At 42.6% G+C, this 24,444-nt stretch overlaps 1 protein-coding gene across 2 annotated transcripts in view; it reads left to right on the top strand.

Moving 5' to 3' along the window:
- The first annotated feature begins 80 nt into the window (after positions 1–80).
- The window catches only part of elp4 (elongator acetyltransferase complex subunit 4), an 88,779-nt gene continuing 64,415 nt past the window's right edge, over positions 81–24,444 (top strand). For both annotated transcript variants that reach the window (XM_061222305.1, XM_061222304.1), the window contains exons 1-5: positions 81–273; positions 778–813; positions 8,538–8,659; positions 13,387–13,518; positions 20,160–20,299. In XM_061222305.1, the coding sequence (XP_061078289.1) occupies positions 87–273; positions 778–813; positions 8,538–8,659; positions 13,387–13,518; positions 20,160–20,299 (617 nt within the window). In that variant the 5' untranslated portion in view covers positions 81–86. The remainder of the gene's footprint in view (positions 274–777; positions 814–8,537; positions 8,660–13,386; positions 13,519–20,159; positions 20,300–24,444) is intronic.

Here is a 24,444-nt window from a genome sequence, read left to right as displayed (position 1 = left end):
GTGGATCCAAGATTTCATCTCTGATTGGTTATATACTCTGTAGACTACCTTCACTTCCGATGTCAGGGATTATTGAAAGATCCAAGATGGCGGCCCCCTCAAACAGCATGAGCGGCAGTGGACCCGAGCAGAAAGCTCGCTTTGCTTCCAATACAACCAGTTTCCAAAAGAAATCCCGCAGCAATTTTATCTCAATCCCTGGAACCAGACCATCCGTTCAGAACGGACAGCTTATTGTTTCGACAGGGGTTACGTCTCTTGATTATGTGATAGGTCAGTTCCTTTATCTTGATACAACTAGCTAGATGGCTAAATCCGCTTGTTGTTTTCCTAATGAAGCGATCATATTATTTTAGATAATTAGTTGCTGTAGCTAACAGGACTACGATTAAATGCCAATAAATGTCCACTGTAGAATGAATTTCACAACCGAAATATTATTGGCCATCTGAGACGTTGGCTGTGTAGCTAACGATTGTCAAATTACATTTCAATACAAGCTAACATAAAAGTATTTAAATAAGTTATGATGCATACAGCTGGACACATTAAATGAAAATATGCAGTTTTCTGCGTCACGACCCTATGTTCACATTTTTAATAATACTATATTCACGTTATGTTTACTCTTAACAATCTATCCACCTAGATTGTTCAACACTCAGAATAATGTTTTTGTTCTTTTTTATCTATAAAACCGCAATCATTTAGCCGTCTTTCCAAAATGTTGTAACTAATGTTACCACTGAGTGCTAAAATATGAACCTTCTTTAATAGGCGGTGGCTTAGCTGTTGGAACGCTGCTGCTTATTGGTAAGCAACATTATTTTTCATATGCTATTTTCCCTGTTTTATTTAGCCGAGGATTGCTATTTGGCTTAAGATACCACGTAGCCCTGCTATGAAATCTACGTCTTTATTGAGACTCCACCATTTTAAACGCCCTTTCAGTTGAAAGATACAACTATGCAGACTCATTCATATGAATATAACGGCAATATAATTATGGAAGCTTTCACGACGTGGACAGTCACGTTGACCATACGAAAGTTTATGTTCACGCGTCATTTCAAAAGCTTCTGGGCAATATTCCAGTTAGTAATTTCCAGTATTCTTTTGCATTGACAGTATTATGACCTGTTAACAGAGGAGGTCCTTTTGGAAATTAAATGCTCACTTGTTTCCTACTCACCTGTACGGGTTAATGTAATGAAGTACTTTGGTGTTCCAGGTGCGCTCCTGTAGAGCCAGGTTTCACAGCATTGAGCCGCCTGGCTCAGAGCTGTCAGTTGCCTTTTCGGTCACCTAAGAAAACACTGTATTGTTTTCATTCTCCTGTTACCCACGAAGCACAATTGGCTGCTTTAAACTGACAAAGCTTGTTTTATGCAGCTTGATGTCAGTTCCGTGGGAAATAAATGTTTTCAGTAAATCAATCTTTCCATCACCAAATTACTTTTGCAATATTTAGGTCATGTGGACAACAGTTCATAGCCTTATGAGGGATATCTATGGATAATCGTTTTGCTTGACGATTGTGCCCAGTTGGCCCGACATGCTTCAGCTGCACATGCTAAGTTAACACTACTGAGATTGCAGTGGAGATGGGCGTCTTTGAAATGGCAGTGTGAGGAGCAGGTGATGATGCTTCCTGTATCATTGGGTCTGATGTCTCTTGCCAGCAGATGTGCTCTCCAATACTCATCCATCAGGTGATTGGGGAATCAGTGAATTTTCCCAAATGCATCTGAATTATAGTGTCTGATTTTAGTCTGGCAATGGTACGGTTTAAGGGGTGCTAGTCCAGCAAAGTAGATGCTGTGCTAGACTTGTGGAACGTCTTGTTAAACAACATGATATCCCTGATGTTTCAACACTGTAGGTTTACTTTCTTGGTGTTGTACAGCCACAGCTGCATTTTTCATTACTGAAAAACTGATTAGGATTTTGGTCAAACATTTTGGCTTGATCCTGTCTAGTTCAGCCACACATCAGTTTCTAGAAATTCAGTTTCTCCTTGATCATTTAATTTACTGAAAGCGTATTATGCTGTAGTAAGTGTTTGAAAGCCATCAGTAGTAAGACCTGTTCCATATGTTTTCTAGTAAAGTTACTTTTTGAAGATCTTGCAGTTTAACCTTTTTAATTATCACAATATCATGTTAACTTCATTCTGTCTTGCATTGTAAATACTATTTTTAATTTAGGCCAAAGTATGGGAGATTTTTGTCTCTTAAGGTGCAGGTGTGTTCATTTGATGTCAATTTGAACGGTCCTAAAGTGTTAAATGAAGTGATAAAGCGCTTCTTCTGTGATGATCTTGGCTGAGGCTCACATATTTCATTAACTATTCTTCTAATGCTTAGCTCTTTATGGACATTATGTTTAGTTATTTAACAAATAATAGGCCTCCAGGTGCTATGTTTCTGTTTGATGCGATTGTGTTCCCTTGAGTGAACTCAGGGGGATATTTGTTTTAGGTTCCCTATTTTGCATTATCAAAGGGAACTTTGTCAACAGTTTTTATGCTGTTAAAAAGTAAAAGTAGGAAAGCTTCAGTTATTCCTAAGGTGGCTAGTCTTGTGGAAATTGTGTGATGTGTTTAGAACTGTCGCCATCCTTTTCGGAGGAGAAAAATACAAAGTTATTGCTGCGTTTTAAGTGTATTTAAGGCTCCTAAACCTTGTAGTATTAAGTGGGTGTGTCGTATAGGACTAATTGTTGATTATAAAGGAGTTGAAATACACATTCTGTTCCTTTTAAATAAAAAAATAGAGTGGATAATTCTGCCGTCTGTAAGTTTTTGGATAGTGACACACGTTTTGTGGTTTTGGTTCTACATTGCAGTTGATGAAACTGTGACTATGAGGTTAAGATGCCTACTGTCAACTTTCATTTGAGGGTATTTACAGTTGCAAGAAAAAGATGAACCCTTAGGAATTCCCTGGATTTCTGCTTTGATTACTCATAAAATTGGGTCAGATCTTCTTTTAAGTCACAATTATTGATAAACACAATCTGACTAAACTAAGAACACACAAACAGTTGTACCTTTACATTTTGACTTTACTTTATATTGATTGCATTGAATAGTCATTCACAGTGCGACCACATTTAGTAATCAAAGTAGAAATCCAGGTAATTCCAAAGGGTTCACAAGCCTTTTCTTGCAACTGTAACATCCTTGATGGGTGATCCATGTCAGGTGATCCTTGTAGGAATTACATCCCTTTTTATACTTACAGGGAGAAAAAGCAAAAAAGTAATTGGACAAATGAACATAATATGAAATAACGTTGTCGTGTTTAGTACTTTCGATGACTGCCTGAAGTACGCAGCACACAGACGTCACCAGACGCTGGGCATCTTCCCGGGTTATGGTCTGCCAGGCCTGTACTGCTGCCATGTTGAGTGTATGTAAACATACAAGACACTCAGCGGCCATTATTAGAGAGGAGAGGGGACATAGATGAGACTACAGCTGAAGGTGTCATGGACTCCCACTCCATTGGGGTAGCATGCGCCTCGCCACACTTTCCACACCTTGGGGTTGTATCTCTGTACAAAGAAAGATTTCATCATGACGGACATCCTGTCCTGCCTCACGATGGTACCATTCAGTCCCATTCTCCTTGGCTTTGAAATGGATGCCCTGTCATTCCAGTGGCAGGCACACGGAAGACAACTTGTTGACCTACAGGGTTCTCATATTCTGCTTACCTGTCTGTCTTTTTTTAAGCCAAAGCAAGTTTCTTTTCAATACGGAGCTCGTATTGACATGAGCAAAGCTTATTTAGCTGAACAAGCACCCACTCTGCCTGAGGTCTGTGATCATTACCCGGTGATGCACCCCCCCCCAAAACAGTCGTGGGCAGGGTAATGGCTCCTGCCGTTTCCATTTGTAAGACACAATAGAATCTGGGCCACAATAGGCCTCGTTTGAGAGGGCCCGTCTAGAGCCTTTGAACGGCATGGAGGGCCACTGACCTAGAAATCCATCAAGAAAAGATGGTCCTTCCACCGACAAATTGTAGAGCTGCGGAATTCCCCGTCGCCGTGGCGACGCCTTCCCCGGGATGCCCTGTCACTCAGAGCTGGTGGGTGTGGTCACTCCAGCGGTCACACAGGGAGAGCCACCGCAGGGTGGGTGGCAATTGCGGACACCCTGCCCTGTTGCCTCGTTCACACAGGCCTGGGGCCTACAACTGTGCTAGCGCCTAGCGGTTGTCAGTGTTGTTTTGGGGAAAATGTCACAAAGCCGCTGTGGTTCTCACATCGAGTAGCTTTCTGAGGCCAACGCGTCGGTGCCGCTTTGCTGGACCATCAGGCAACGTTTACGTGCCAAACATCAGGCAACGTAACTTACTGCCCTCAGTGACGCCTGGATGGCCTGTAGCGTAGTGGTTTAGGTAAATGACTGGGACACGCAAGGTCGGTGGTTCTAATCCCGGTGTGGCCACAATAAGATCTGCACAGCCGTTGGGTCCTTGAGCAAGGCCCTTAACCCTGCATTGCTCCAGGGGACGATTGTCTCCTGCTTAGTCTAATCAACTGTACGTCGCTCTGGATAAGAGCGTCTGCCAAATGGCAGTAATGTAATGTAATGATGGCAGCGGCTGCCTCTGACACCGTGTCAGCCAGCGGGTTCAGCTGGCCAACCACAGACGTGTGTGTACATACATCTTCACGGGCAGTTTTTCTTTAGCGCATTAAAATGTATTTTAATGTTCCTGAGCCAGTTCCTGAGCTCTTTAGTTCTAACATACGCTGCCTTCCAGGCGTCACTGTGCGAAGGAAAGTCCTTTATGCTGTTAATACTGTCGGAACTGAGGGTGTCGTTCCAACTGCTGCTACATTTGCACTTTCTCTGTGTCTTTCTTCGTCTCTGAGTAATTATATTATTTCAGTTTCATTATTTATTTAAAAGGAATAAACAATATCAGCAACTGTAATTGGGGTTATTTTGGCTTCAAATTCCCTGCAGTATTTGTTTTGGTTAATAATACTATATAGACTAGTTAAATACTGTTGTTGGACCTGTGTTGAACTGAAGAAGGTTGTATTGCACTGTGGTTTATAAAATTAAATGTACTTCTGTTCAATGCATTTTGCCCTTGGTAAGATCATTTACCACAAAGTAAATACAATAAATATCAAATGCTAACATGTACAGTATAGCAATGATAGAAATAAACATTCTGTTATTTGTATCATTCAAACATTTTCCTGAGATAGTGTATTATGCAGGAAAGCTATGGTTTTTCCACTTATTGGTCCCGTTTGGAGTGCAGTGGAGGTATCAGATATAAAATATCAATCAACTTTGCAATTGCTAGTGTATACAGTCCCCTCCAAAAGTATTGGAACAGCAAGGTCAATTCCTTTGTTTTTGCTCCACACTGAAGACAACTTAAAATTTTATCTAGATGTGTTAAACAGCTTTGAACATATCACCTTTCGTATCAGACTGCCCAATTTTTAGGTGAGCAAAGTTTGGAACATGTGACTGTCAGGTGTTTCTTGTAGCCCAGATGTGTCCTGTTAGAGTGATTGGTTAAACAATTAATAGTTCTCAATGTCTATGTCTCTTGATTTTAGCCTTGAGTTTTGCCTGTGAAGACAGTGTTAGAAAAGGTAAACTAACATGAAGACCAGAGAGCTATCTTTGGGAGAAAAAATTTTGAAGCCAATAGAAGATGGGAAATGCATTGGGGATAGCTTGTACAACAACTTGGAATGTCCTGGAAAAGAAAGAAACCTCTGGCATACTGAGCAACAGACATCAAACAGGTCGACAAAGGAATACAACAGCAGTTGATGACAGAAACATTGTGAGCGCTGTGAAACAAGGACCCCAAAACATCAGTCAGTGACATCTCAAACTATCTCCACAGGGCAGGGGTGAAGGTATCTCAATCAACCATTTGAAAAAGACTTAGAGAGCTGCAATATAGAGGCTATACCACAAGATGCAAACCGCTCATCAGTAGTAAGAATTGGAAAGCCATCCATCCATTATCTGAACCCACTTCTCCTGATCAGGGTCGCAGGGGGGCTGGGGGGCTGGAGCCTATCCCAGCATACATTCGGCGAAAGGCAGGAATACACCCTGGACAGGTCGCCAGTCCATCGCAGGGCACACGCACCATTCACTCACACACTCATGCCTACGGGCAATTTAGACTCTCCAATCGGCCTAACCTGCATGTCTTTGGACTGTGGGAGGAAACCGGAGTACCCGGAGGAAACCCACGTAGACACGGGGAGAACAAACTCCGCACAGAGAGGCCCCGGCCGACGGGGATTCGAACCCAGGACCTCCTTGCTGTGAGGCGGCAGTGCTACCCACTGCACCATCCGTGCCGCCCCAGAATTGGAAAGCGAGATTACAATTCACAAAGAAGTACAGAGATGAACCTCAAAAAATGAAACCAAGATTAACCTCGACCAAAGTGATGGAAAGGCCAAAGCGTGGAGGAAGAAGGGATCTGCTCATGATCCAAAACATACAAGCTGAACTGTGAAGCAAAGTGGAGGAAGTGTCATGGTACTAATCTTTATTCATGATGTAACTGATGGTAGCAGCAACAGAAGTCTACAAAAACATTCTGTCTGCCATCTTACAGAGAAATGCATCAAAACTAATTGGGAGGAACTTCATCCTGTGACAAGACAAAGACCCAAAACACACTGCAAACACATAAAGGACTTCATGGGGGAGAAAAAGTGGAAGGTTTTAGAGAAACCCAGAAACAAACAACAACTAAAAGAGGCTGCAGAAGGCCTGGAGAAGCACCGCAAAAGAAGAATGCAACAGTTTGGTGCTGTCAATGGGTCACAGGTCTGATGCAGTTATTCCAAGCAAGGGATATGCTACCAAATATTAAGTGTTATTTGCTTTCATTTGCTTAAGTTGCTTAAGTACAATTCCAGGAAGTACCAGGAAATAAAAGCTGAAATTCTGAACTCTTGTCTCGAGTTCATCTTTTTGTCTTAACCCCAAATGTATTCAGTGTATTGCAAAAACAAAGGAATTGGCCTTGCTGTTCCAATACTTTTGATGTGACTTATAATGCCTTGTTGGGCTCTCAGGAGACCTGGATCAATACACTCCCAATACAATTTACAATTAACTGCAAGGCCTGGTTTACCACCCTGTGGACCAGACCTGGGTCAATAGGTCATTGTTTTGGATTCAGATATTTTTCTACTCTTTACTGATTTCTCTGGTGTGTTGGAACCAGTGAAATACACTCAAAATGTCCAAATCCCATCTTCTAGGCCTCTCGGTTGACTGAATTGCACCAGGCAAGATACATTAAGCACAGTAAAGTATTTGAATCCATGACAATTACGCATTTGACCCAGGTCTGGCTTGCACAGACAGGAGTCAGAGGAAGGCTCTGCACATGCAGATTGACAGGTGGACCAGCAGGGGTCGCTGGTGCTTCACAAAACTCCATCATCCTGGTCGACTGTAATCCTCCCAACCGTTGGGGCCACATTTGGCACTGACACAGTCAGGATTTAGACCGCTGGGGCCACATTTGGCACCGGCATGGTCAGGATTTAGACCGCTGGGGCCACATTTGGCACTGGCACGGTCAGGAGTTGGTACAAGACCGTTCCATGCAAGACCGTTCCATACAAGACCGTTCCATGCAATAGATTGCACACGCGTCCCTGGATATGGTTTATGCACGCCGTATGTCATTCTGGATAAGAGCTTCTGTAAAATGCCTCTAATATAATGTATTAACAGGATGAGCCACCTAGCTGCTTTCGCAATTGCTATTTTTTTTGTTGGCAGTAGTATTTTCCATGTGCATTTGAAAGGCATTGCATATTCTCTTATTTTACTTGCCTGTCTATTTCTTTTAAGCCAAAGCAAGACTTCTTTTCTATAGAGCCAGTATTAAAAAGAGCAAGCTTCTTTCGCTGAAAAAGCTCTGAGAAAGGGCCCACTCTGACAGATCTGTTCTGAGGTCTGTGATCTTTACTCAGTGTTTGGTCTCATCTGCCCACAACACCTTTTTCAGTCATACATTAAGTGAACAAATGAGATCAGCATTTCAGATACAGCATCAGCATGTTTGGTGTCGAAACAGAGATGCATAAAAGTAGATTTGCCTCATACCCACTGAAATATGGTGGTGGGTCATTGATGTTTTGGGGCTGTTTTAATTCTAGAGGTCCAGGGCCTCTGGTTAAAATCAATGGTATAATGGATTCCACCAAGTACTAGGCAATTTTGCCTGACAATCTGGTTGCCTCTACCACAATGCTGTGACTTGGCTGTTGGTGGACTCTCCAGCAAGACAATGATCCAAAACATACCTCAAAATGAACACAGAAATGAATCCATGACACAAAAATCTATGTTCTGGAATGATCATCTGAAGTACACTGAAGAGTCCATAAATGTCTACGCTTAATATTTTTGCCCCGCATCTTAAGTAAAGCACTGTGTTTACCTTTTGTCACATTCTATGCTGTTCCTCAGCTGGTTGTTTTTTTGGGGTTTTTTTCCTTGACAGAGGAGGACAAGTACGACAGCTATTCCCGCATGTTGCTGAAGTACTTCCTGGCGGAAGGCGTGGTGTGCGGACACAGTCTCTACATCGCGTCTGCCAGGGAACCCCCTGACGAGATCCTGCAGGTAATAAGAGAGCGCATGTTTCCTGCTGAAATCCGTCCCACGAGAGCAGAATAAGTATGGGTTTTAATTTGCCCATCGTGTTCAGTATTGGATTCAACGGAACCTTGTGGTTTGCATCTGTTGCTAATTTCATTAATTACTGAGTTGATCAGTTTGTTGATCTGATTCACAAGTGTTGTAAATCTATGTGGTCACTTCTAGCACTTTAAACTGAACTTCCCTCTTGGGTCTTTCAGCACAATTGTCCCTGCTTATGGTTTTGCACTTTATTGTACGCCGCTCTGGATATTAATGTGTCTGCCAAATGCCTGTAATGTAATGTAAAAAATTGAATACAAATATTTAACACTTGCATGCTCTTGCTTCCAGAGCCAGCCTCAAAAAATGTTGTCTCTTAAGATACATTCTGTGAGCACTTTTAGTGCCTAATCACAAGTCTACAATATGACACAAGTCTTTGCAAGTTTATTTGCATTACTGTCACCTTACTTTTAGCTTCGACCAGTCTGGCCCTTCTCCTCTGACCTCTCTCATTAACAACGCATTTTTGCTTGCAGAACTGCTGCTCTCTGGATGTTTTTTTGTTTTTCGAACCATTCTCTGCAAACTCTAGAGACTGTTGTGCATGAAAATCCCAGGAGATCGGCAGTTTCTGAGATACTCAAACCACCCTGTCTGGCACCAACAATCATTCCATGGTCAAAGTAACTTAGATCACATTGTTTCCCCATTCCGACATTTGGTCAAAAAAAATAGCTGAAAATCTTGACAATGTCTGTATGCTTCTATGCATTTAGTTGCGTCCACATGATTGGCTGATTGAATATTTGCATTAACAAGCTGGTGTCTAGGTCTGTCTAATAAAGTGGTCACTGAGTGTATACGAGGACCCCAAGCAGATTGTTGAGCTGAGCAGATCATATACCGACACTGGCATTTCTAATATTACACTTTACATTTTACTTTACACTTTCACAACACGGAAAGAACACTAAGAGGCCACATTCTCAGACAGAGATTAAGCGTAGTCATAGGCTAAATTACATTTTTAATGCAGATTCTTCAAAACTCAGGTTAGTCCAGGATAATCGGCCCTATATGTTAAAAGAGCATGGAGCGCTTATCCTATTTCTCTGCAAGTTTTTTTTGTCACTGTGTTACCATTATCATCTGCTATTTTATATGTGTGCTTCTAAAGATGTTTGATGAAAGCCAATTATCTGTGCGCGAGTCAATTTTGAGATATTCTCGGTGACCTTTAACAATGCACAGTAAAAACGTGGGGTGAAATGCTGAGTGACGATTAAATAACATGTTTGAAAAGGTAGCTTCCTAATCGACACAATGAGCGGGATATTACGATGGAGACGAACTGGATATTCAATGCCATTTTTTGTCCAGGGCGTTTCAAACATACAGGTTGTAATTTGTAGTTTGGGACATTAATTACTTTCTTTTTGATTTAGTAATCAGAAAAGGTCAAAGTTGAGGGCTGTCATTACTTTGACAATATGAGATGGCAACAGATGTTAATTTCTGGACCATTACTGTCCTCTTCCTCTGGCAGATAAACCAATGACAAATGCCACTGACGCTCCCATGCGGAGAGAGAGACAATCTAACAGACTGTAATTATCAGTCTCCTATGAGGCTGATGGAGACAAGCACCAGATAAAAAGACCCATCACCTACCTTAGATATAATATTTTACTACCCAGCAATTTATCCATCACTGTTGAAAACATTCAGGCCTATTGTTGTCAACCGTGAGGTGAAGGCAGCATTAAGATTTCAATCTCAGAAACCATGTTGACTTGGTTGAAATTCCACGAGCAGTGTGGATGGACACGGCTTTGGGCGGCCACTGTATGTATATTTTCTGGTGCTGGTTGTACAAATCACTTTTCACCACGAGATATTAAGTACAATCTTTTTTAAAGTGCATGTTTTGTGAAAGTGTGCCAGTCCATGTTGCATCTTGCTTATTGTTTATTTCCAGAAAATAGCACACAGAGCATCCACATATTTGGGAAATTCAGAGTATAAATTCAGCATTTCGAATGTTTCTTATATGTTCAGCAAGGTTTTTTGTTTTTATCTTTCAATAAGCAGCCACCTTGGTGTGTACTCTTTGGCCAGTCATTGATCAAAGTGCTGAAGAACACAAAATGGGGGCATGCACACCAGCCCAGGACCTTAGTAATGCTGGTCTTTTTTGCGCCTGGGTACATGTGTGCTTGTGTCAGAGTTGTCAGGTTATCACATGCTTCTCATGGTCCTACCAGGGCTCCTCTACTGGCTCTATGCCGATGGTCTATGTCCGGGTTACTCTGTCTTTCCCTGAAAGATTCTACGAATCGTCCATTAGTGTCTTTGCAAAGGACCTTGATTAGTAGAATCAGGTGTGTAACCGTTTGGTTGGAACAAAAGCCTGCACCCACACCAGCCCTTTCTGGGTAAGATTGAGCATCCCTGGTCTTGTTACAGTACAATGTCTTAGGGTCTTTATGAGGTCTTTGCAGGCGTCTTCCCTCGACGGCGTCTTTTCTGCCATACAGGGTGACGTAAGCAGTTCTGAAAGCAGATTAGACGGAAGCCAAGTGAGAGGGAAATTGCAGATACTGTATATTGATGGATATATTCAGGGCAGTGGTCGCGCTAGCCAATGGAATATTGCATTTTTGCGGTATATTTCGTTTCCTGCATTTTGGCTCCATTTATCTATGTAAAAAACACAGAATCCTGTGTTAACGCGACCTCTGATTGAGGATATCTTGAGGGAGAGGTTGTGGCTTAACCTTTGCTTTCCATGTAAACATCTTGAACAGGACAGGTGGTATACGTGTTAGAGGCTCTTCATTCCATTTTAATAGTTTATATTGTTTTCCGCCTCTGAAACATTTTGTGAAACATAGCAATTGGGACCCGGATTCAGGGCTGGCTTATGCGGTAAGCTCCTGGCAGGGAAAATGCCAAGCGCAGAGCAATATGTTTCTGAGGTTCTTGAACTAAAACGCAAGTGTGCCATTTCATAAATGACAAGACAAGACCCCTGCAGATGCACTCATGACATGTTTGATAGGGCAAAACAGATAACTGAAAAAAACAAAAATAAATAAATAATACAATTGCTGTACAGAGTGTGGGCCTACGCCCAGGGTCTGATCCTATGGCTGCTGTACAGTGTGGCCCCGTCATGCACAAACCTCCACCCCCTCAGAGAGAGAGCTGCTGCGATGGCCAGCCCATAGAGCTACAGGCGCCTGTAATCACCTCTGCGATCAGGAACAAAAACGGCAATCGCACCTTCCCCCTGATTGGCCTAGGGCTCCTCGCAACTCTAATGAGGGGCGCCGGTGTTGCAAAATGCGGCAGCGCTAATTTGAGATGTTATTTGCGAGCCGGTAGCTTGTTTTTTGTTATTGCGCGTTGGAAGATGGGCTTCCTCGAGGGACTGGCACATTCACATTTGTGTACAGAGACCTGTGTTACTCCGGGCTGTGGCGTGGACCAATAACACTCCGCTTTCCTCTTGTTGTCGAAGAAACCCCAGCTTTAATTTAACACGTCTTCTATTAATAGGCTCTCTTATATCAAGTGAAGGAAAGAAAACAACTTTTCCTTTCGACAATGTTCATAGTGCTGCAGTTTTTTCAGAATAAATAAAATAAAAATAATCTGTTATATAGCTGACGCTTTTATCCAAAGTGATTTGCAGTTGATTAGATTAATCAGGAGATAATCCCCCCTGGATCAATGTGGAGTGAAGGGCCTTACTCAAGGACCCAACAGCTGTGTGGATTTTGGATTTTATTGTGGCTACACCAGGGCTTGAACCACCAAGGCCCAGTCACGTACCTTAGCCACAAGGCTACTGGCTTCAGAAGGCAACTTCTTCCCAGATCCTGTGCAGATTTTATACGGATGTGTACAGTTTGGGTTCTTTTTATTTCATAAAGACATTGACTTTTCCCCTCCACAAGATTAAAAGTCAGTTTCAAGCTTCAGTTAGGAAGTTCTCTCATGCTGTTCGAATGGAACATGACCTTTTTCTCAGGCGGGTTATCTGCACTGTGTTTTTCACTGATTTTCAAGTAATTTTGTCTTGCAACTGAAGTGGAATCAGCAGCTTGTGTTCCTTAATGACAATCAAATGTTCGATCAAATCATATTCAGATGAAATATGTTTTATAGATAATTATTGTTCTTATTTTATTTATGTTTCACATTTTTTCCCCCATGTTTCTCCCAATTTGGTGGCCAATTGTGCCATAATATAATGAGAAAATACGGCCGGGAAGAGATTGACAAGCCCTCTTCCAGCCGCGTCGTCTGGAGCCCCGGCCCGTGATTCCAGGGCAGTCTGGGGTGCCCGTATGCGGTGACGCCCCCCGCCAAGTCCCTGCCCCCACCCTCGGAGCGGCTGCCCAATTATGCTGCTCCCTCATGCGCCAGCCATACTCGGATCTGCCAGTTATAGATATTTCAACGCTTAAAAATACAGAAATTATTCTTTATATATTGCATTCTTATAAAGGTCAAGTTGTCTACTGTGACATTCAGGATGAAACGTATTGGTGAAAGTTTATTCGTAACTTGCCGTAATTTTGAAGTCAGTGTTCACAGAGGTGTTTAGAGTTGTGCTGTTTACGGGTGCATAGTGTATGTTTTTCACGCATGAGCATGAAATGCTTTTATGAACGCTGTGAACACATTTTTCTCTGTAGGAACTCCCAGCCCCGATACTGGATGACATTGCCAGCCCAAGGAGTGAAGAGGCTCAGGGGAAGCTGGGTGACCCCGACGGCCAAGACTCCATGAAGATAGCCTGGCGCTACCAGAACCTTCCGAAAGTGCAGGTAACCCACACGTCTTTGTCTACTGTCCGTCAGCACCGTAGTGCAGTCAGTGTGAACTTTCATATGTGGAGGCAGAGAATAGTGTGTTTTCGGGTAAAAACAGGAACCATTCTTTACTGTTATTCATTTAATATATTTAAGCCATTTAATAATGACTCATATAAAAAAAAAAAAAACACGACAAGGGGCAACTTACCCTGATATACCCTGCTGTGTTGTGTTCATAAATTAAAAGAAAAAAACAGTAACTGCGTTTTTTTTATTATGCCGTTTTAAGGACAGAACAGATTGTTGCTAGGTTACAAGTTTATGATAACTGATACCATGAATCTGCCGAATGTGAACGTCGGGACGGCTGGCGCCTCTCCCTCGTCACACCTGCACCTCACGCTCACGTCTGCTGTCTGCTCTGGCCCCACGGTGGTGGAGTGACCTTCCTGTGGATGTCAGAATGGCAGAGTCTCTGACCACTTTCTAACGCAGACTGAAGACTCATCTCTTCAGGCTGCACCTTTCCCTCCCTACCTCACCACCATGATTAGCCTTGTGCATGCCATAGATTATAATGGCACTTATATATAGTTACATATAGATATTGTCGTATTGTATTGGATATTGTATTGTATTGTGGTATTCTAGCTGCCAACCGCAGTATGCTAGTTTGTAAGTTGATGTATTCTTCAAGGGTTCCAATTGTAATGGATCCAAATGGTCACGCTAGGACTCGGAACCGTACTGTCCTCGAGGGTCCTCTTTACACTTCGATCTTCACACTTCGATCTGCACTTTGTTGTACGTCGCTCTGGATAAGAGCATCTGCTAAATGCCTGTAATGTAATGCAATGTAATGAACATGGCAGTTTGGTTTTGCTACGTTAGCATTGACTCATCCAGAGATAATGTCTCTCAGCCAATCACAATGCGAGGTCAGAACAAACTGTTGTATATTGTAGTTTAATGCTCATACAAAGAAAAAGAAATGTAACTGAACAAGCATTAAGCTACATTAAATGACCGGGAGCGAAGAGGACATAAACCAAAAAATAAGGAATAAGATGGCGCCTAATCAGGCGTTTGAGCTGGCAGCCATTTTGTCGATCGAGCCTGCACTCCTTGTTGTCTCTTGGGATTATACTTCCCTCTCTGGGGCTTTACTGCTCTTCAGTCCCTGATCTTGCACTTGTGTCTGCGTTTTCATTTTCTGGATAACAGCATTCTGCTAGCGCCGGTAAAGTATTAGCGTAATGCTAGTCCTCATGGATCATCTAGACCCATTCCAGGTGAAGGATATGAAATGGCTGTCCAAAACGAGAAGGGACAGATTGCTTGCGTACAGTATCAAGTTTCCATAGCGATGAATGTACCATCGCAGCTGCTGTACACTGAGATGATTGAAGGCTTGAGCACAGATTGAGACCTTAGAATTATATGGTTCTAACTGGAATTTTTTAGAATTTTTTTTTTTGATTGTCATAAATATGTTGTTTATAGTGCGTTTATGTGTCCTGATCCTGATCCTGATCACTCCCTACTCCCCAGCTAGACCACTCCGGTCTGCCAGCTCTGGTCGCCTTACGGTTCCCTCTTTACGTGCACCTGGCGGTCGAGCTGCACGTTCACGCCTGTTTTCCGTTCTGGTTCCTCAGTGGTGGAATGACCTGCCTACCACTGTCAGAACAGCAGAATCCCTCCCCCTATTTCGACGCAGACTCAAAACCCACCTTTTCAAACTCTACCTTAGTCCTCCCTCCTGATTTCCCCTGCCCCTCCTTTCTGATATCCCTATCCTTGTCTAACCCCACCCCCCAAAAAAAAAAAAAATTAAAAAAATTTTTTTTGATGACAACTATGTTTAGAACAGCATTTCCTGTGTATTTTGCTAGTTTCTGGATGTGATGCTCTGACTTATGGTAGAACCTATGCACTTGTAAGTCGCTTTGGATTAAAAGCGTCTGCCAAATGACTAAAATGTAAATGTAAATGAAGTCTTAAAATATGAGAAAATACTGAATTTAAAAGGCTGTATTTGCTTTGAGCCATTTCACTGTGGTATCTTTGAAGCTCAATGTTTCAAAATCAATCAGAACGCTGATAGACCTTATAATTCCAAGGTCACAATATTTCTATGACTGCATTGAGGGCTGGGCTGAACTGGGCAAAGCCCACTCCAATAAACAGTGCCCTGAACACTTGAGTGGCTCACGTAGACGTTGCATGCAGAAATTATGTCTTGAAGATTCGCATAATGTTCGCAGTTCTTGAGGTGAGGCCGGAAAGCTAACATGAACACGCTCCAGAAAACCACCTAGTCCCTGTTGTGGGTAGTTCCTCCCCACTTGTAGTTCCTACAGCCCGGTGGAAAGGTGAGCGTTATTAAGTCACTGTTCTGTCCTGTGTGAATTCATCTTGTGATCACTGAGGATGAGTTAAGGGGGAGGCTGATTGGACGGTGACGTTAGCCCCTCCCCTCCCCTCCCGGGCTGGTCTGGTGTACTCCAGGAGTCAACTGTTGGGTGCTGGGCTTCTGCAGCAGGGGCTAACGACATGGTGGGCCTTGGCGATATAAAAGTATTAGGTATGCTTGAGGGTTTCCCAGCTCTCTGTGGGTACTTTATCTCACTTCACTGGCCGCCATTGGACAGGCATATGAGCAAGGACCATAATGCATTGTTGCGTGACACGCCTTGTTCTGTTACTCGGGTTTCCGTGCCGCACTCTGAGTGAAACTCTGAATGGAGCTAATAAAATTGTTTATCCATGTGCTAAAGTGTGTGTGGAGAGCACTTGTGATTTGTATCAAACCACTGAGCCCATTGTGGGCACGCTTCGCGAGTGTGATCCAGAAGAACAAAGCTTATTGGACTTGTAGCGTTTATTTTACCCTCGCGAGCCGTTAACAACTGGCGGGGTGGGGGGGGGGGGGCAAACAAACCAATTACACCGCATGCCAAACGTTTGTTTGGACTTTGGCAAAAAATATTTTGGTCTGTTTCTCATCTCCAATAAAAGTATATAGAAAAAAAAATTGTGTGGAGCTGATGAAATGATTTTTCTAACCCATGCCAAGGTTACAAACCGGTTACGGCTATCTTTTAACACAATTAGAAGGTGCGGTCCCTTCTGAATGACCAGTTTGTATACTCCGGGCAATGTATAAACTGTCACAGCATGAAATCAATTTTCTGCTTTGGTTCATCTGGAATCCGAGGTTTCTAGCGCATTAGTATCGCAATTAGACGCGTCGGGAGCGAGAAGGTAGAGAAATGGCTGTCCGACGGCTGACACATTTCATTCTCCTTTCTTCTCCCGCCCACCCCCCCCTCCCCTCAGGCCTGCGAAGAGGTGACAGGCGTGCGGCCTAATCGCCACTGATAATAAATTTATCAACTCTTAAACTTCTAAAGGGATGAATAGGCTTCACCCGGACCATTCAGTGCAGGCAGATTACTCACGCTTAGTTGGGTGTAGGTAGGTTTTTGCAAGCTTCCCCGCCAGGCCTGGGAATGCTGGACACTGAGGCCCTATTCAGCAGCGCCTGACACAGAGCACGCTTTTATTGCGCCGGGTTTTATCGCCGCTAAATCCCGCTCCCTGGCCCCGGCTTGTTTTCTCCCCCCCCCCCCCTTTTTTTTTGCGCTACACTCTTTCTTCTGCCCTAAGAAAGGTTATCCCCTACCTTAATCCATATTGCAATGTGGATTAGGGACACCAGCTCACCCCCACTCCCCCCACCCAAAGATTTCCCTTAGAGGCCCTTGGAAACTTCTAGTGCCCCCCCCCCTCTCTTTCTTCCCCTCCCCTCCCCCCCCTCCCCTCCCTTTGCCATCTTCACAAAGAGCCGATGGGCTTGGCAGGAGATTTGCATCTGAAATCAGCAACCCGGAGCTTTCGCTCAATGAAGACATCAGATCAAAGTTCAGCCAGTCAAGGCCCTGCTAAAACGCTAAGGAGGCCGGCCCCGGCACAATGGAGAGATGAGCCGCGACTGCCCAGCGCAATAACATGTAAAGGAGGGAGAGGGAGAGGAACGCATCGGGATCCTTTATCCAGATTAAGAGTAGATTAGGGCCCGGGCGACGGCCCCCATTTTGTTTGAAATGTGAGGTGCGGCTCTCTTTCTCCTGAGTCACGGCCCATGTTCTTTTACGTTTGCGGGGCCATTGTTTTCGCAAATTGGCCGTCCTTGTTGTGTTATCAAATTCCCCTCCAAACTAGACCAAAAGTAAAGGCATGGGGTGTTCTGCGTTTCGTAGGCACATTATAGGAAGCATTTTTATATGGTTTTTGCTGAAGTATAGTTTTGGTGAATGTTAATTAGCATGCGTTTGAAGTTATCCCTGTTGTTTGCTCAGCTAAACTGAGTCAGCTGTTAATGAATTTGCATGACAACCCAGAATGCAGTTTTGATAATAAGTATATACAGGCCATCTAATAAGTGACACAAGATGTTTGCTCGAGTCAAATGGTTACATAGAAGCCTTTATATACTTATATATGCAAAAATTTGGGTACCCCTGGTAGAAAAGCCTTTTACAATGAATATCTTGGTGAACAAAAGCGAAGCTCACCTCTACATTTGTACAAAGTTAAACATTATGCATTTCTTAAAATTTGAAAGCAAGATTATTTTTTATGTACTTTTTTGCAATTTCAAAATAATAAAGATTTTTAAAAAAACAGGAAACGGCCCTATGCAAAGGTTTGGGAACTATCTCAGATGGTACTTTGTAGCTCCTCTTCAGGCAACTATAACAGCTTGTAAACACTTCCTGTAGCCAGCTAAGAGTGTTTCAGTTCTCGCTTTTGGAATTTTCCTGGCGGAAAACCTCTGGCTCGGAAATATTCTTCAGCTTCCTTGCATGTGCAGCATGTTTGAGATCTTGAAATTGAAAAGTTCTGTTTTTGTTTCGTCCGTCCAAAGCACATTGTCCCAAAGGGCTTCAGGCTTTTCCATGTTTGTTTTTGCATACTTCAGGCGTGTAATTTTGTGTTGAGGTCGTAGGCTTCTTTCTGGCAACTCTGTCATGGAGGTATTTGTTGTTTAAATTACGTTGTTTTGTTCTGTGAACAGCGAGGCCTTTGTTTGCTACCCTTTTTTGCAGCTCTTTTGCAGTGATGTGTGGGTTCTTCTGAGCATTTCTCACCAGGTCTCGGGCCATTCTACCTGAACATTTAATTGGTCTTCCAGACCTTGCCTTGACTTCAACTGTTCCATTTATCTTCCATTTTCTCATAATGTTTCAGACTGTGGAAATGGGTTTTTGAGAAACGTTTCTTTTCTAGCCTTCTCCTGCTTGGTGGAATGAACCATCTTCATTCTGACATCTTTGAACTACTGTTTAGAGGAACCCATGGTTATTAACACCAGACAGAACAGCCACTGCAGTTGAATACTCTAGAAGTCATGGAGTTACTTAACCTCCTAAGACCCGCACTCTTTTTTGGTATGCATTTTTAATTTCTCTTTGCTATTTGGGCTTATTGGGACCTGATAAGTATAAAAACTAAGCATCATCTTTTGACATGATGTAGTTTTTGAGAAAAATGATGTCCACATATGTGGACTCTCGGTCTTAAGAATTAAGTATTATGGTTGTACAGCCCAAAATGTGGAGTCCACGCATGTGTACGCCAGGTCTTAGGAGATTAAAGAATAAAAAGTTCAGCCCTTGAATTCTACTCACCTGACTCATTGAAGCCCTAACGCAGGGGTGGCCAACCCTGGTCCTGGAGAGCCGCAGGGTGTACTGCCTTTCATTGTTACTCAGCAGTTAATTGATTAATTAAAGCAGTTGATTACACAGTTAAGTCGACTCACCTGGTTCCTGGCTCTGAATCGGTTGCTGATTTTATGGTGAAAACAAAAGCCAGCACACCCTGCGGCTCTCCAGGACCAAATGGTTAGCCACCCCTGCCCTAACGAGTAAATCACCTGGGTCTGGGCCTTAGTAATGATCTTTTTAAAAAGTAATCCAAAAGGGTTCCCAAACATTTGCACAGGGCCCTTTTCTTTTTTATCATTGATAACAGTAAAAATGAAAATAAAAAGCAATCTTGCTTTAAAATTTATTTAACTCTATAACATTTACAGTTCAGGTTTGCTTCTATTCACCAAGATATTAATTGGAAAACGCTTTTTGACCAGGGGTGCCCAAGTTTTTGCGTACGACTGCATACATAGTGAACTCATTTATGAAGTTAAATGATGTTTTCTTACCTTCATAGTCGTATCTAACCATCGGTAGAATATTTATCTTAGCTTATTGGCAATTACAAAATTAGCAGTTTTGTAGTCATTTCAACAAAACTGTCAGTCATTATCTCAGTAAACGAAGAAGTGTATAAGTAATGTTTTGTAAGCGTTTGCAGGCTTTAATGGACGAATACTTCAGATTGAATGGAAAATCTGATTTCTGGTTCTTTAAGCATATTTCCTACTTGCAATATCTGAGTCTATTGTAACAGAACATTTTCACATTCTTGGGCAGTGAGTTTTCAGTGAAAATGGCTGATTGATACCATTAGCATTACTACCACCATAGCATATGCTGAAATGTTCTATTGGGTCTTTTTTGCAAGATGGCGATGGCAAATTGGTGTTCCCTGCTGTGGCGTTACTCTTTGCAAACTTTGTTCTGCAGACCGCTCTGGCCTCCTCTTCACGGTTCGGGCACTACTACGACGTTTCCAAGGCGATGGACGCGGACATGCGACAGGCCGCCAAGTGCACCAGCTTCTACCTGCCTGATGAAGTCACTCACAGTTCAGCCGCTGAGTCCAGGTGAGCAGGGCGTGCCACTCACAGTTCAGCCGCTGAATCCAGTGAAGTCACTCACAATTCAGCCGCTGAGTCCAGGTGAGCAGGGCGTGCCACTCACAGTTCAGCCGCTGAATCCAGTGAAGTCACTCACAATTCAGCCGCTGAGTCCAGGTGAGCAGGGCGTGCCACTCACAGTTCAGCCGCTGAATCCAGTGAAGTCACTCACAGTTCAGCCGCTGAATCCAGGTGAGCAGGGTGTGCCACTCACAGTTCAGCCGCTGAATCCAGTGATGTCACTCACAGTTCAGCCGCTGAATCCAGGTGAGCAGGGTGTGCCACTCACAGTTCAGCCGCTGAATCCAGTGATGTCACTCACAGTTCAGCCGCTGAATCCAGTGATGTCACTCACAGTTCAGCCGCTGAATCCAGTGAAGTCACTCACAGTTTAGCCGCTGAATCCAGTGAAGTCACTCACAGTTTAGCCGCTGAATCCAGTGAAGTCACTCACAGTTCAGCCGCTGAATCCAGGTGAGCAGGGCGTGCCACTCACTGTTTTGCACTCCGAATATTTCTCCTTAATTTCCAATTAGGCACTTAAAATATCGGTTATGGGTCGTCCTTTTTACTGCATCTAATTGGTTAATAAAGTGGTAATATAATGTGATTTTCCTTTCATTTTGAGAAATGCGTCTGTCTTTTCAAGCAGCAAATTGCTAAGTAAAAAGGTTTGGCGAGTTTAGGCAAATAACAGCGTGTTTGCTTTTGGGTTTTCTGCCGTTCGGCTGCCTTCCGTAATCAAAGGTCAGGGCTTCTCTTTGCAGGCCTGGCTCGGCTGGGCAAACAAACCAATCTGCTCCGCTTCTTACGGGGAAGGACATTTTATGAAGCTCTCCCATTTTATTTCAGCAAACAGTCTTTTAACAATTTATACATGAAGCCATTAGGATGGTAAAATGGCCCCAGTTTTGCGAGCCAGCAACTATTGTGTTTGTTCACCAGGTGAAATGAGCTCATGTGTGAAACTCAGAGAAAGTAACGTTTTCCATTGCCTCAGCAAAATGTTGCTAAATGTTTGTACTCTTGCTCTTGCTGTTTTAATAATTCACACGCTCTTTGTCTTAGGCTAGCTGGCCATTTGCAAACCCAGAGAGAATTTAGATTTTGTGGTGTTTATCATACATTTGCTGTTTTTTAATGAAGAGAAGTTACATTGTGAACGTTCAAAAGATACAAACATATTCAAAGGTTCCTTCAATTCATCTCAATTTCCATGCTGACAATTTGATGGAGCATCCGGGAAACATCGTTCATTCATGTGGCCGGGTTTCCTGCAATCTGATTGGTGGCAGCAGATCTCTGCCGCTTGGCTTGATTGGCTGGGGTGGTTTATCTTCCCCAGAGACTCATGGCGGTGTCTTGTGAGTCTTCCCTGAACACAACTTCCTCCAGTGGATTACAGTGGAGAGCTTGCAGTATTAACTGCATACAGCATAACATCCACATTATGTGACACAGCATTTGACGCAACCGTGATTACGAGTTCTGCCCGCTACGCTAACGATAGCGTGATGTTAGCTGCGCTGCGTCGCATTCGCTGTTGTGGGTCAGCACTGCTTGGCTGGTTCATTGGCTGGCTGCTAATTAGCTTGCTTGGCAAGCCAGGACAATAATGCTTTTTGCAAGGTTGCTATCTGTCTAGATGACATGTTGTTCTGTGTAATGCCATGAAACAGCTGGCTTTCCTGTTTGCATCAAATTCCCAGAATTTTAAGATGGGATTTTATTGTATAAATGAATGTTTTGTAGAATAACAGGTTTGAGAGGGCCTTATTTTGGCACTTAAACCGACTAAATGGCCTGACTGGCATAGCATAACAGAATATATGAATACATTCACCACAAAATGCATCCAAATGCAGGGCACGATAATGGCATGCCTGCAGGTGAAGGAAATAGAGACTGCACACTGCATTTTAAAATGGACCACAACTTCAACATATGCTCCATTAGCCTGGGTTACTATTTACTGCAGCATATTTAATCTTGAAAGTTTCGTGCTACTATATCACCATCTCTTTGCAAGGACCTCTTTATTTTTGTTTAAGCTCTGTGGGCAATGCACAACTTAGCTGTTGGCTGAGCCGCACAATAGGAACCAGCGTTTGGCTGTGTCCTGGACTGAACGGAGCGGGGATTTGTCATGAACACATCCACTGCAGCACATTTCATTGAGCAGATCAAGACTGCATGACTCCAATGTCATAATTATTTTCTTTGGGCTATTATCAAATTACAATTAATTAAATTACCAGCAGTATCTGTTTTTGGATGACGATGATAAAAATGAATAAATGATTAATTCATGAGGGTTAGGTAATACCTGTCATTAGGTTGCTTGCGATTCCTTTTCGCTTACAGAATCTTTGGTTTGGATTTAATGTACGATTGTCCTTTTGACTTGTGGATAAATGCAAGATTTAGAGTTTTTCGCCACAAACTGAGTTTGGCAATGAGAAAAAATGTGAAGAGAAAAAATATTCCTGCTTTTAATTATTAATCATAGTTGAGTAAAAATGTTGATTGAATCGCAGCCTTGGACTCTTCTTCGTACTCCAGGGCTCAGAGTTAAGGATTTCAGTATTCTACAGGCCCCAGCTGCATTTTCACTGGCCCCACCTACATAATAAACACTTTTTAAGAGAGAATATGAAATATTTTGATTAAACTGCATGTGAAAAGCCAAGAGTAGTCTTTCATTAAACAATAAATCCACAAACAGGAGGGACGCTACAAGCTCTGTGATGCTTCATAGGCCACAACCTCTCCCTCTGCTCTGTGCAGGCTGCACACTCTGGGCAGTTTGAAAGATGGATCGGCCAGAATGCAGTGACTGAGTGAAGAGGGCCAAACCAGACTTCAACCGCAACAAAATAATTCGGCTTCTCTTCTCACTTTGAGTCAATTGTCAGTTTCTGACATTTCTGTTTATTGACCATAATTAAGACTGGGTGTTTCTGACAGACTTTCCGCAATTTTCTACAGTTTTTATGTTTTGGCCACTCTATTCCAGCAATTTTGTTCCCTTCAATTCTATATTATTACTCCTTTATTTATTTACTAGATAAGACCCGGCAAATTTGGCACAATTCTGCAGTGGCTGAAATTGGAGTGTTTAAGTGCTAATCAAAATATTTAATATTTAATCTTCTCTCTTAAAAAGTCTTTCATAATTCAACACACATTTTAAATTCCCATTCTTTAGTCTCCCATGAATTTATTATAAATATAATATACTCCCAAAAACATTCCACTACCTCAGACATCTATAATCTCAACATTAATTTTATTAAATCACACCTAAATAGTTTTCTGCCAGTTCTCCATCACCTCATTTACAAATCTATTTTTCCTTCACACTTGAAACTCTCTAAAATTCCTCCAGTTTACAAAGCTGATGACCTCTGCGGGCAAATATAGACCAATCTCAATTTTTCCAGTAATGTTAAAACTTCTTGACAAATCAATGAATGGAAGATCTTGAAATAAATAGTTACCTCAGTGATTTCCAGTTTGGTTTCCATCCGCAAAGGTCAACTCTGGCAGCTTCCCTTTACCTCACTGAACATATCTGCTCATAAATAATAAATAATGGTTATATCACAGGTGCAGTTTTCATAAGTTATTTGACAGTCAGTCACACGCTACTGCTAAACAGACTTTCAACCTATCTACTTCCTCAATCCAAATGTTATCATCCTATCTAACAAATTGTAGCTTGTACAAATTGGCCACTCCGTCCCCATGTAAAATTAGGGTACCTCAAGGGTCCATTCTAGGACCATTATTATTCTTGTTTCACATAAATGATCTGCCAACAGTATGTCAGCATCCAAACTGTCTTTTATATGCTGATGACACTACTTTTCCTCTCAGGTTCAAACCAAATAAATTCCAAATGAATAGCTGATTACATTCCCTCTATAAGTACCCTGTCACTTTGCTACAACATCCACTGAACATCACAAATACCTATAAATACCTGGCTATCACTTTGAATTCTCACCTCACATATAAGCCACACATCCACAGTATTAGCAGACTTCTAAATCAAAAGTTGTTTGTATACCACAAAATCCGGCTATATCTTACCACTTCTGTATCTTTCA

This window comes from Conger conger, chromosome 15, assembly GCF_963514075.1.
Source record: "Conger conger chromosome 15, fConCon1.1, whole genome shotgun sequence".
NCBI lineage: Eukaryota > Metazoa > Chordata > Actinopteri > Anguilliformes > Congridae > Conger > Conger conger.
The sequence above is the reverse complement of the archived record's forward strand: the minus strand, read 5'-3'. Positions and strand labels throughout refer to the sequence as shown.